General features: G+C 38.5%; 1 protein-coding gene across 1 annotated transcript in view; it reads right to left on the minus strand.

The window, feature by feature from the left end:
- Nucleotides 1-978: 978 nt before the first annotated feature.
- LOC126354153 (translation initiation factor eIF-2B subunit epsilon) overlaps nucleotides 979-15142 on the minus strand; it is a 65223-nt gene continuing 51059 nt past the window's right edge. The window contains exon 11 of the mRNA XM_050003567.1: nucleotides 979-1153. Within this exon, the coding sequence (XP_049859524.1) occupies nucleotides 1076-1153 (78 nt within the window). The 3' untranslated portion in view covers nucleotides 979-1075. The remainder of the gene's footprint in view (nucleotides 1154-15142) is intronic.

Here is a 15142-nt window from a genome sequence, read left to right on the forward strand (position 1 = left end):
GCAATTCAGTTTGCAGACCTATGAAGATGTGAAGCATACAATCAAAATCTGGCAACCTGCCTTCCCTCACACTTCTACCCTCCATTCCCACCCCCTCCACCCTATGACACCACGGAATACAATCTGTTCCAATCCATTGGACAATAAACACTAATTTTATACCATAACAGACTATTTTAATAAACTGCAATTTTTTCATCCCCTGCAATGTGGAAACTGTTAGTCCTAAAGGAAAAATGAAGAGAACCTTTTTGTAGGAAATTTGATATAATTTTCTACGAGGAAACATTTTTGCCAGAAGCTGTGGTTTCTCAGTTATTCAAGAAGAAAATAAAAAATTGACTTTTAAACGTCTCCCCACCCTCACTCCTAAACACCTCTCCCCCACAAAACAATGGCTCTGAGGACTATGGGACTTAACATCTGTGGTCATCAGCCCCCTAGAACTACTTAAACCTAACTAACCTAAGGACATCACACACATCCATGCCCGAGGCAGGATTCGAGCCTGAACCTGTGACCGTAGCGGCCACGCGGTTCCAGACTGAAATGCCTAGAACCGCACGGCCGCCGCCACCCCCCCCCCCCCCCCCCCCAAATTCCACTGGTCGGGATTTTTAGTATTCTGTACATGACACACTCTGCTACCACTGACCACTGTGCAAATATTTGTTACTACACAAATTTTCCTCCCATTCAACCTTTTTTGGTTCTCATTGGCTGGGTTATACTACAGCTTACTGTTACAGACAAGACTGATTTACACAGTAACAATAAGAAAGTGATTAACATATTTTTAAGAGCATACAAAGACATGCTTCTCCAAAACGGTTTGTAAGCAGAACATTTTCAAGAGGAGAATATTGTCTCAACCCACTGCAGAACTCAAGACAAAATAAGTAATTGCAAAATAAAAATGCACTCGAAAGGTGGTTCATTTTGAATAATATATCTAATAAAGATTTAAAAGTACATTACTACTGTACTTATAATTTTATTTGATAACAGATAGGAAAAGGATTTATAAATAATACAGCAAATGGTTTTGTGTAATGTTTTATAATTTTACAAGTGTTCAGTCTTCATCTTCATCTTCATCTTCACTGCTTGTCTCTTCGTCAGCCTCTAGAAGCCAATCAATAAATGGCTCAACCTGTAACAGTAACATAACACATCATATAAAAATAGAAAAGACAGCAAAATGTGTAAATTATCATAAAAATTTCAATAAATTTTGCACCGAAACCCAATATTACACCAATATTTATATTGGTTCACGAATGAAGACATGAACTGAAGTGATGTGTACAGTGGTCATGACATGAATGAAAAATGTAACAAATATATTCTATTACCACACATACTCTGTGCAGTTTGCAACTTGTAGGAGGTTTCCACCGAGCATATGTTTCAAATAATTTTAAGTGACTTATAGACGTATGCAAGCAATATTTTCTAAGGATTTAAAATGGTTATTTAAAGCAGAAAGATATCCATCTACAAGGTGTGTGATAAAAGTAATGTGACTAGACAATACTGTGAGTGATCTGGTAACGCTGTGTTGTTCTATTTGTGTACACTGGCATGTTCATCCCTTCCATATGCTCAGTCCAAGTTTCTGCTCCGTACAGCCATTTTAAGAGTGCCTTTAGTGAAGTTGTGTGTTACAAAAATGGAACAGTGGAATTTAGAACAATGTTATGTTATCATGTTTTGTGTAAAGCCTAGGGAATTAGCAAGTGTTGAAAGAGGCCTGTGGGGAAGATTCCTTATCGAGAGCACAAGTTTTTCATTGGCACAAATCATTTTTGGAAGGCCACAAAGAAAGGTTGAATATGAGCCTTGCTCATGGAGACCCTCAACTGCAAAAACCAACAAAAATGTCAAACATGTGCATACTCTTGTGAGATAAGCCCAATATTTAACAATAAGGATGATGGGTGATTTGTTATACTTAAACACTTTCCTCATACATCACATTTTGACCTATGTTTTGCACATGTGAAAGATTTGTGCCAAAAATCTCACAACTGAGCACAACGACAATCGAAGAAACTTGTGCACTGATAATCTTGACAGGATTGCCAATGACAAAGAATGTTTCAGTCATCTGATCAAAGGTGATGAATTCTGATTTTTTGAATATGACCCTAAGACAAAATGGCAAAGTGAGGAGTAGCACAGTCAGACATCTCCTCTATTGAAAAAAGCTGGAATAAGCAAATCAAAGATCAAAACAATGCTGATTTGCTTTTTTGACAATAGGGGAATTGTACATAAAGAATTTGTTCCTCCAGGACCAATTGTCAATCAAGTGTATTACAAAGGTGTCCCTGAATGGCTCAGGGAAAGTGTTACTTGAATGAGACCAGACACTGCAGACAAGTGGATGATGTGCCATGAATTCACCTGATACAATCCCCTGTGACTTTTTTCTTTTCCAGAAACTGAAAAATTTCTTGAAGAGGCATCATTTTGGGACTCTGGAGAACATTTCACAGAATGTGACCGACATGTAAAGCCTTACCAGTTAAGGCTTTCAGCACTACTACCAAGACTGGGAACAATGATTCCGCTGATGTACAGCTGCCAGGTTGAACTATTTCGAAGGAGATAATATTGTTGTTTGAAAGAAATAAAAATTTTGGTAGATAAAAAAAATCAATTACATTACTTTTCTCACACACCTCATACACTACTATACTAAGACAGACTGTAGTTTAATGTTGTTGCCAAAAATCTCAATAAGTTCTTGACTGATTTACTTCCAATTTTTACATGATATTCTAATAAAATAGACAACATTTTTTAAAATATGTATGGTTTATAAGTATCTATACACAACATAAATTGAAGAGGGTCTTAACAAATATCTTGAAAAGTCAGAAATTAATTAAAATTTTTCTAAAATATTCTAATAAATGTACAGATGGACATATGTTACTTTCTTACAAATATACATGGTATATAAATATATATACCATATAAAAGAGAAACATTTTTAGCAAATATTACTTTAAATTTATACAAAATAATTTAATAAATATTCAGACAGATATTAGCTACATATTTTTAACATATAGTATATAAATATATACCACACAAAAAGGGTAAAATAGAAAAAACTCAAAATATTCCTGACCGATTTACTTCAGATTTTTACATGGTACTCTAATAAACATTCAGACATTATCTACATATTTAAAAAAAATATATAGTATATAAAGACCTATATCTATACAACTATAATATATAAAAATAAGTTGTCATTGAACATTGTTGCCAAAAATCTCAAGTAGTTATTGATAGACTGGCTTCACATTTTTACACGATACTCTAATAAATGTTTGGACAGACACTGGTTATACATTTTTAATATATGTTGCACATAAAAGTATATATACTATGTAAACAGAAAATGTTTTTAGCAAAATCTTAGATAGTTCCCGACCAATTTACTTCAAAATTTTACACAATACTCTAATAAACATTGAGATACACATATGATATATATTAATATATATGTTATATCAATATATACTACTATATACAGACAAGTCGTCATTTAAAGATTTTACCAAAAATTTTTTTACTTCAAATTTTTACACGATGCTTTAATAAACATTTAGATGGCCATACTGTAGTCTATATAATTTGTTATAAAAATATGTATATATACAAGGCATACTCCACATATTTTTATGTAGAAAAAATCTCAAAATTCTTTTATTCTTTTGACCAATTTACTTCAAATTTTTACACAGTACTCTATGATGGACATGGACTACTGTATTTTTCAACACATAATATATATATAAATTCAAATATTTCTTGACTGATTTACTTCAAATTTGTACATTATACTCTATTAAAAGTCTGGATAGACACAGGCTACATATTTCATTAATATATGTTTATGTAAGTATATGCAACACATAAAGGGAAATATAGTTAACACAAATCTCGAAAAGTTCTCGACCATTTTACTTTAAATTATTACCCGATACACTACGAACATGAAGATGGATATAGACTATCGATTTTTTAAACAACAATGTACATATTTTCTGCTATCTCCTTATATGTAATTTTAAACAAAAATTATATATACAACAATGCGCTGTTTTGTTTTCTTCCTCACAGTCAGTTTTAAGGGGAGCTGTATTTACAGATTATCAAGTTACGATTGTAATACTACTATGAGATCTGAATCATCCAAAACACTACAGTCCTAACTGTTCACAGATTAAAACTATGAGAGATACTGTCACTGAAGCTACTATCCCCACAGATCTAGCAGCTGGAGGGGCCTCTCCTGTGCCCCTTATATTAATGATCCCAACCAGTTCACCTATTCATTTTAAGTGACTTCATTTCCCAGTCACGGTTTTGGTTGCAACAACAATCAAAAAGGTCAAAGAGAGGGAGGAACAGGAGATGAACAGAGAAGGGAGGGGTAGAAAATAAACACAGGGAGTGGGAGGTTGGTGAAGGACAGAGAGAGTGGGGAGAAGGAGATTAGGATGTAGATACAATTCCCACACATATTTAGCAATAGCAAAGCATTGTTGGATTTGGTAGTGAATTTACATGGACATAAGCTACACCATAGAGAAAACCTATAACTGACTATATTATAAGTAGACAAAAATATTTCTACAAAGAAGAACATAATGGGTTCTGTGCCACATGATCACGCACATACAATATATTTTACCTAAAACAGCTCATTGAAAAAAAAGAGTGGCCAAGAATTGAGACACCCATATGCTTTTCATTGGCTTCAAAAAACCTTATGATGGCATTTATATGTGTAAATTGTGGCCTGCAGTGTTAGAGAAAGGAGCTGTATTATGTACATGCTGTTACAGCTTTATGTAGTGGTACAACTTATACAATTAAAGTATATAAAAAGATATCTGAAGAGATTCCAGCGGGCAAAGGGTCACAATAGGGATGCATGATAACATCTTCATTATTTAAAATATTTTTGAATTCTGACTTAATATTATGCAAACGTTCCTGTCATAATATAAGTGTGTCACTAAATTATGACAAGCTCTCCACTTTACATTTTGCTGATGACTAAGTCATATTTGTGGAGTATGTGGATTACATGGTTAGAAATTCATTATTGATAACATCTGCTACAGATGCAATAAATCTTATTTTCCAACAAAAAGAAGGCACAGTCAGGTTTCATGACAACAGTCTCATATTCAGATCCATCAGATGTCCATACAATTCAACTAGTTACTGTTAGTTTACTGGTATGGTCAATCTACACACTTGAAGATGGGATTGTTGCCCTGAAACCTGGTTGTGCTTTCCTTTAATTGGAAAATAAAATTTATTATAATTGTAGTGAATGTTGTCAATCACAAATAATATACACAACTAGTTGGGGATGTCCTATCAAGAAAAACATGGTTAGAAAGTTGCACAGAGAATATCAAGAATGGGTTTAATGATTAATTTAGAGAAAACCAAATATTTGGTTGTTGGATGAGTGAATCAAGACCTGGCATTATATTTTGGGGTTGTAAGATCTGTGGACTCTTATAAGCATTTGGGAGTCATTATTAACATAGATAGATGTATTAAAAGCAAAATTAGGAACAGCAGTTGTCAAGTTAGACAAATCAAACAACTGACTGGAATTTTGTGGAGCACAAACAGAAACAAAGAATAGGATATTTAAAACTATTGTAGAATGCATAGCAAACTATGGAGCAGAAGTGACTGAAAGAATTAAGAACTTGTTGTCAATGAAGATGGGATTTTGGAGGTGTTCCTATAAGTTAACACTATGGAATAAAATTAAAAATGAAGACATACATAAGAGAATGTACTGTGACACTACTTTACTGGATACCACTGAAGCAAAACATTAGAAGTGGCATCAAAATGCCTAAGAAGATGGTGGAGTGGAGTCCAACTAGTACAGGAAGAGGATGCATGAAACCAACAAGGGCAGAGAGAGTCAGAAGTGCTAAATAAGAGCAGAATTTGCAAGCAGAAGATTGGAAAGATAGGAGCTTTGGAAATTAGGATGTGAGAAATAGCTGTAATGTTGTATTAAAACGCGTGAAAAGCAGATAACCAGAGCCACTTCCTCATCCCCTCAAACCCAGAACCTCTCACAGAAGAACCCCAAAAGTGCCCCACTTGTGAAAGGATACTTCCCGGGACTGGATCAGACTCTGATTGTGGCTCTCCAGCAGGGATACAACTTCCTAAAAACCGGCCCCAAAATGAGATCCATCCTTCATGAAATCCTCCCCACTCCACCAAGAGTGTCTTTCTGCCGTCCACCTAACCTTCGTAACCTCTTGGTTCATCCCTATGAAATCCCCAAACCACCTTCCCTACCCTCTGGCTCCTACCCTTGCAACCGCCCCCGGTGTAAAACCTGTCCTATGCACCCTCCCACCACCACCTACTCCAGTCCTGTAACCCGGAAGGTGTACATGATCAAAGGCAGAGCCATGTGTGAAAGCACCCACGTGATTTACCAACTGACCTGCCTACACTGTGACACTTTCTATGTGGGAATGACCAGCAACAAACTGTCCATTCGCATGAATGGACACAGGGAGACAGTGTTTGTTGGTAATGAGGATCACCCTGTGGCTAAACATGCCTTGGTGCACGGCCAGCACATCTTGGCACAGTGTTACATCGTCCGAGTTATCTGGATACTTCCCACCAACACCAACCTATCCAAACTCCGGAGATGGGAACTTGCCCTTCAATATATCCTCTCTTCTCGTTATCCACCAGGCCTCAATCTCCGCTAATCTCAAGTTGCCGCCACTCATACCTCACCTATCATTCAACATCATCTTTGCCTCCACACTTCCGCCTCGACTTACATCTCTGTCCATACTCTTTGCCTTTAAATATGTCTGCTTGTGTCTGTGTATGTATGGATGTATGTGTGTGTGTGTGTGTGTGTGTGTGTGTGTGTGTGTGTGTGTGTGTGTGTGTGCGCGTGCGTGCGAATATATACCTATTCTTTTTCCCCCCTAAGGTAAGTCTTTCCGCTCCCGGGATTTGAATGACTCCTTACCCTCTCCCTTAAAACCCACATCCTTTCATCTTTCCTTTTCCTTCCCTCTTTCCTGACGAAGCAGCCGCCGGTTGCGAAAGCTCGAAATTCTGTGTGTGTGTTTGTGCGTTTTTTTTATTGTGGCTATCTACCGGCGCTTTCCCGCTTGGTAAGTCTTGGAATCTTTGTTTTAAATGCATTATATATATATATATATATATAATGATGAGCAGATAGAAGAGGCTGACTCCATTAAATTCTAACTCAATAACAAATTCATTTAGGAACTTATTGTAGACTTACTGAAATATCTAAACAAATCTCTATATGCAATATTGACTTTGTCAGGCATAAGTTATATAAACACAAAAAAATCTGGTCAACTTCACTTCCTTTCGTTCCATAATATTACATGGTGGCATATTCTGGGGCAATGTGTCAGTGTTATAACTAATTTAGATAATGCCACAGTCATAACAATTGTGACCTGCTGTTGGATGATGTCAATTTTCTCTTGTTGAATAGTGTAAAAAGTCGAGAGCATTCAGCTTTCTTGAGAGCCCATCATGGCAGGTAGACAGTCAGGATGGGACAGGACAAGAAGAAAATAATCACTATGGAGGAAAATGATCACTATGGCTAACATATTTCAGAGAGATAAATGGCTGACATCTTTCATGTGCCAAGCCAAATGAGTAACAGTGCAAATGAGCAATAAACACAGTTGAAGGTCAGAGATCAATTTTTCCATCAGGTTTCCTAGGGTAGATGTCTGAATATCATGCCACAAAATATTCAGAAAAATTACTAATGCCTTAATATGCAACTGAGTTTATAATTATTAGCTGCTGCACCCTCAATTTTGCACTCATTATTTGGAGTTTATGGCTTCATTTGGTCCAAATAAACTGTCTTATTGAATATTAATTCATAGTCCTGTCTGAAATAATTTTCTAAGCAACATCATGTTTCTGTAATTCATTCAGGCTTCGGTAGCAACAAAAAACAGATTTCAGGAACATACTATACTACTGTATGGTCACTCCTTGATGGTCAGTGAGAGGCAGTTTATCACAGTGACCATACATTATTCCACCATCTCCTGATGAGGTGGCAGTCAATTGATTTTTCCTACATGATGTGATATTTTGTAACACAAGATGGCAGCTCACAATGACACATAAGTGCTTCAGTTGAGCCCCAGAGAGGTCTTATGGACAGTGTCCAGCAGTGTGATTGCTGAAGTCATGACAGAGAATATAATGTTCCTTTCAGGCATGCTTCTGTGAGATTACTATTTCTTCTGTTAGTTACTCCTACAGACATCAGGAATATCTCTCTCAAAGTTACACTGTAAAATTAAAGGTACTTGTCTTAAACATGATGTAGCTGATATAGCAGTGCTTCAGTCACATATAAAATTAAGCCACTTCACAAGGAATACATCAAAGCTGCAATGAAAAGAGTAATATGTACGAACACGCACAAAAATGTTGTAAGTCAGATGTTTCATCATTTAGTTTATTGGTATGCATCAAAATGCCAAGTATAGAACACTCACAATGAAAATTCCAGAGAGTGAAAATAGGAGATGTATTCTATAAATGTAAGTATTGTTCTGGTTAATAATCTTGTTTGTTATGTATTGTCTTCAATTATTTCTTGGTCACCAAAGCCCAAAGATGTGTGGATTGACCAGAATCTGAATTTTGTCATAATTCACTGAACTGCCTACAGAAATTCAGCATTCATTCAACACAGTTTTTTGTGGCTGGAGAAACTTGATGATGTTCTGTGTACCATTCTTATAACTCAGTGTCCTAACAACATTACTAAATCCACATGGAACCTCACTTTGTAATAGCTGATCACTTTTTTAATGGCTAGAAGGGTTAATTATTAATTATTTGATATTTCCCTGAATTTTCTGTTTGATATTTTCCATGTCTCTGACTATTTGTGCAGTAAAATTCGGTAGTGGGGAAGGGTAATAGATTTGGTGTTATTCCTATTCTCTTCCTCATTATGTGGTTGATATTATACTCTGAAGTATAGGGCATTTTTTATATTATATGGTGAATATCTGTATTTTTCTGGAACACCTGACAGTATAGCTCTTCATTCTGGATGCCGGCAGCATCAGATACACAGGTATCCTATCACTTTATAAATGCATATTTGTTGCTTATAATAAACAGGATGCCCTAATCCCATGTTATTCAACTGAACTAATTCATTCAAAAGCTATAGACATTTGACTTCTTCGCATTTCATTGCAAACATAATGTAAGATGCTAAGCTCTATTATTCTCTTTTGTTTTTATGCATTTTAATCAACCGATTAAGCCATAGATGAAATTAATGTACAATCTCATCGGCAGAAAGTCACTTAGCTTAGAGGATGGTTGCAATTTCTATGAAATATGTGGCATTCGGAGATTAAATACCTTGAGGGTAAAATGAATGACAAAATAACAGTGCAAGTGTTTCAAGTGCCAGTGAGCGTGTTGGTCCTTTTACACAATTAAACACAAAACACTATATTTTAAATACAAAATATTATGTTAAAATTTCCATTTTTTACAAAGATAAAGATCGCACACTCCAAACAGAACAATTGATTTCTAGATGTCCTTTGCACTGCGCGTTTCAAATGTCATTTGTTTTCAAAGAAAGTCAACACAAAGAAGAACTACACTCTTGGAAATGGAAAAAAGAACACATTGACACCGGTGTGTCAGACCCACCATACTTGCTCCGGACACTGCGAGAGAGCTGTACAAGCAATGATCACACGCACGGCACAGCAGACACATCAGGAACCGCAGTGTTGGCCGTCGAATGGCGCTAGCTGCGCAGCATTTGTGCACCACCGCCGTCAGTGTCAGCCAGTTCGCCGTGGCATACGGAGCTCCATCGCAGTCTTTAACACTGGTAGCATGCCGCGACAGCGTGGACGTGAACCGTATGTGCAGTTGACGGACTTTGAGCGAGGGCGTATAGTGGGCATGTGGGAGGCCGGGTGGACGTACCGCCCAATTGCTCAACACGTGGGGCGTGAGGTCTCCACAGTACATCGATGTTGTCGTCAGTGGTCGGCGGAAGGTGCACGTGCCCGTCGACCTGGGACCGGACCGCAGTGACGCACGGATGCACGCCAAGACCGTAGGATCCTACGCAGTGCCGTAGGGGACCGCACCGCCACTTCCCAGCAAATTAGGGACACTGTTGCTCCTGGGGTATCGGCGAGGACCATTCCCAACAGTTTCCATGAAGCTGGGCTACGGTCCCGCACACCGTTAGGCCGTCTTCCGCTCACGCCCCAACATCGTGCAGCCCGCCTACAGTGGGGTCGCGACAGGCGTGAATGGAGGGACGAATGGAGACGTGTCGTCTTCAGCGATGAGAGTCGCTTCTGCCTTGGTGCCAATGATGGTCGTATGCGTTTTTGGCACCGTGCAGGTGAGCGCCACAATCAGGACTGCATAAGACCGAGGCACACAGGGCCAACACCCGGCATCATGGTGTGGGGAGCGATCTCCTACACTGGCCGTACACCTCTGGTGATCGTCGAGGGGACACTGAATAGTGCACGGTACATCCAAACCGTCATCGAACCCATCGTTCTACCATTCCTAGACCGGCAAGGGAACTTGCTGTTCCAACAGGACAATGCATGTCCGCATGTATCCCGTGCCATCCAACGTGCTCTAGAAGGTGTAAGTCAACTACCCTGGCCAGCAAGATCTCCGGATCTGTCCCCCATTGAGCATGTTTGGGACTGGATGAAGCGTCATCTCACGCGGTCTGCACGTCCAGCACGAACGCTGGTCCAACTGAGGCGCCAGGTGGAAATGGCATGGCAAGCTGTTCCACAGGACTACATCCAGCATCTCTATGATCGTCTCCATGGGAGAATAGCAGCCTGCATTGCTGCAAAAGGCGGATATACACTGTACTAGTGCCGACATTGTGCATGCTCTGTTGCCTGTGTCTATGTGCCTGTGGTTCTGTCAGTGTGATCATGTGATGTATCTGACCCCAGGAATGTGTCAATAGTTTCCCCTTCCTGGGACAATGAATTCACGGTGTTCTTATTTCAATTTCCAGGAGTGTATTTACTGAATTGTAGGTTGTGAACACAATCATCATTCCCCCCCTCCCATTGTCAATTACTTGTACTTTGCAGGGAATTTCACAACTTGACCACTTCAGGTAACGATTTGGTGAGACTCTTGGAGGTATAGGTAACTCATTCAAAAGTGAAGTGCTCTGTACATTTTCCTGAATGTCCACAGTGTTTTGAGTTCACAAAGATGAATGCAGGTTTCACTCTATCAAGTGAGATTCTAGTTGTCACATCCTTAACTTTTAACATGAAATATTTTCTTTTTTGCTCCAGGACTTCACAGTGGGCTTTATAGGAATGCACTAGTTTAGCTTTAACTTTGTCATTCCTCACAAATACATGAGTCATATTACGCAGATCTTTACTAACAAATGATATTTCCTTTACCTTTTGGGAATATTCTGAAGGGCATATGTTGGCATAAGTGATAAGTGACTGCTGAAAGATCTAGGCTATTTCTTGTTTGTTTTCTGACATTACAATGAAATCTCCAGGCAATATTAGAGTTGTGCCATACATCATCTCAGCAGCTGTTGACTTACTTTCTTCTCTCACACAGCAACAAAGTTCTAGGAGAATAGTAGGAATTAAGTCACACCATTTATTTTTACCACACACCCTGATGGCTGTCTTCAGTGTTCTATGGAATCTCTCTATTTTTCCTATTTGATTGTGGATGATATGGTTTAGTTTGTGTGTACGTAGTACCACAAATCTATGCTAATGCACAGACCAGCACTTACTGGAACTTTGCTCCTTGGTCAGTCCCTATTTGGTTAGGCGCCACAAATCTAGTGATCCAGGAGTTATAGAATGCTTGTGTCACTGTTTCTGCTCAAACATGATGTAATGGAATAACTCCTGTCTAGTTACTGAACAGATCAATGCACGTTAAATAGTATACGAATTCATCTGAGGGGAGCATCACCCCAATCAGATCGATCTGAACCACCTTAAATTGTCCATTTGTGCTTGTTATGCATTATTTTGCTCTTTATTGGATATCTTGTTTGATGTTTGACCAAATAAATGTATGAAAATGTAGGAAAATAAGGACGAGCGCTACTTGTCAATACTTTGCCCCAAAAGAATCTTATTGGGGTTTCATGCTGTCTAAACTTCACTGATGTATGAGGACTAGATCAAACTTTCTTGAGTTCTTCATCACCCACACGAATATCTGCTATCTTCGTACTAATACTTCGCATCTACAAGGAATATCAGAAAGTAGGGAATGTTTTGGCATTTAAAAAAAAAAGAAGAAGCTATGAACAATAAATGCAATTTATTACATACATCTGAAAGAGCGACTGACATATTACTTTTCCACATAGTCACCAAACACATTGAGACACTTATCACAGTGGTGGATAAGCTTTGAAACACTTTCGTTGCAGAATTCTGCTGCCTGAGACTTCAGCCAGTGAGTCACACCCGCCTGGAGTTCTGCGTTGTCATCAAAGCACTGCGTTGCATGCCAGTTCTTTTACTTGGGAAACAAGTGGAAGTCCCTTGGTGGAAGATACGGGGCTGCAGCGCGGATGAGGGCAAATTTCCCATTTGAATGATTTAAGGAGTTCTTAAGTACAGTTTGCCGTGTGAGGTCGGACACTGTCATGCAAAAACAAAATTTTGAACGTCAGCTTTCCTTGGCGTTTGTTTTGAACTGCTCTTCTAAGGCTGTGCAAAGTTTGACAGTACCAGGCAGAATTTATGGTTGTTCCACATTTGAGAAAATCAATAAGAAGTACAGCTTGCCTATCCCAAAACACTGTCACCATTAACTTCCTTACTGACAAGGTTTGCGTGCCCCCACTGCATGGACTGTAATTTCTGTACTTTTGTCTCGTAATTGACGTGTTTCACCCAATTCTCATCACCGGTTACGGTTCGATCCAGTAATGAATTGCCATGTTTGTGGTAGGCCTCCAGAAATGTCAACATTGCCCCCATTCACTGTTCTTTATGGTGCTCTGTAAGCATTTTGGGCACTCATCGTGCACAAAATTTGTGGTAGCCTAGCTTTTGAGTGACAATTTCAAACAACAATGTCCGTGAAACTTGTGGAAGAGAAAGTGAAAGCTCCACTATTGTCAAGTGACGGGTTTCACGAATCGTTTCATCAACTTTAGCTACAAGATTGTCAGCCACAATGCCCGGACATCCACTCTTCTCTTCATCATGAACGTTGGTTCGGCCATTTTTAAACCAAATGCACTATTTTCGGATGGAACATTCACTCATTACGCTGATTCCATACACTTTGCACAGTTCACGATAAATTTCTATGGGTTTTAGGTTTTTTGTCAACAAAAACCATATCACAGACCACACCTCACAATTGGCGGGATTTTCAATTGCAGTGCACACTTCAAATTTGAATATCAAAAAAACCAGACGCGCAGAGATGTTTTCACTGTCACGGATGCATGCCAACTGAGCTGTTGAGCGCACACATACCAAAATATACGTGATCAGTGAGCACCTAGTGGGATCAGACAGAAACATTTCCTACTTTCTGAATAGCCCTCGTAGATTGGTTGTCAGCCACATACTTTTTTTTCCCAGAATGAATCTGATATCTGTCATAATTTGTGATATGAACTGTAGGTGACAGAACTGCATAGAAATTGTCTTATTGTTTTGTTGTTGAAAAGCATATACATGTCAATGTACATGGAAATTAATGCCCTTCAAGAAAGAATTTAAAGTACCCTACTGCCACGTACATGCTGAGAAGTTCCCTATCATAAGCTGAATATTTCTAACGGGATGGTGAGAAAACCTGGATGGGAAACCAGATGTTTTCCACATTCCTTCTTTTCGTTGCAGCACAGCACCAGATGCAAAATGAAGTATTGTCAAATGATACAAGTTCATTGTTTACATTCAGGAATGTAAAAATGCCTGCATTTTCAAGATCCATTTTGCACTTCTCGAACTCCTTTATTGTATCTTTTGTGCCCTGGCTGCTTACTTTGTCATTTTTCTTGATTTTCTTCAAGTACTCATTCAGGACAGCTTGATGTTCTGCAGAACATTCAAAATGCCTGCAGTATAAATTTAGTATTCCAAGGAAACGATATAATTTGACACAGTCCCTGGGCATTTGAAATTAGTTATCACTTGTACTGGTTTGGGCCTGGTTTGGTACATTCTGGAGTAACCAAATGAACTAAAAAGTTAATTTCTGGAGCTCTAAACACATATTTTCCAACATTAGTCCTTAAACCAAAATTGCTCAATTGTTCAAACAGGACAGCTAAATGCTGAGTGTGTTCTTCTGGAGAGTTAAATCTATCAGTGTGTCATGTAGGGTATGGAAAACATAAATCTAAATCTCTCAAAACTTCATTAATAAATCTCCGAGAGGTACTGGGCACATTCCTGAGGCCAAATGGCATGATACTGAATTCATAAAGTCCAAAGGGTGTGATCAAAGCATCTTTTCCTTATTCCTTTTTCAGATAGTGGAATTTGGTAATATGCTTTCAGGAGACTGACTTTAGAGAATAGTTTCTTGCCAGCAAGGATGGAATTTACATTGTTTATGTGAGGAACTGGATAGCAGTCAGATAGGTTGCAGTCAAAATAAGATCAGTAGTCTCCACAAACTTTCCACTGACCATATGGCTTTTCTATCACTGGGATTTAGAAGGGCAAACTATATAATGATTCATTACAAACGGGAATTCTAATTTAGCCACATTTAGTTTTTTGGATCTGACCTGCAGGCTTCTGAGTACACTGGAGGGCCACTACTGTTGCACAATGTTTAACAACATGCTTCATTTCTCCCAGCATAAGAGTTGTTCTTGACAGTTCAGGAAATTTTTTATGCAATTCAGAGTATTTACAGCTAGCATGGTGTGAACTAACAGAATCAGAAAAATCAACTGTACACTGGACTGCAGCCACGTCACTGAGTATTACTGTCAACTAGTAATTTTCTCTTCAAGTCT

Source organism: Schistocerca gregaria, chromosome 3 (genome assembly GCF_023897955.1).
Source record: "Schistocerca gregaria isolate iqSchGreg1 chromosome 3, iqSchGreg1.2, whole genome shotgun sequence".
Lineage (NCBI taxonomy): Eukaryota > Metazoa > Arthropoda > Insecta > Orthoptera > Acrididae > Schistocerca > Schistocerca gregaria.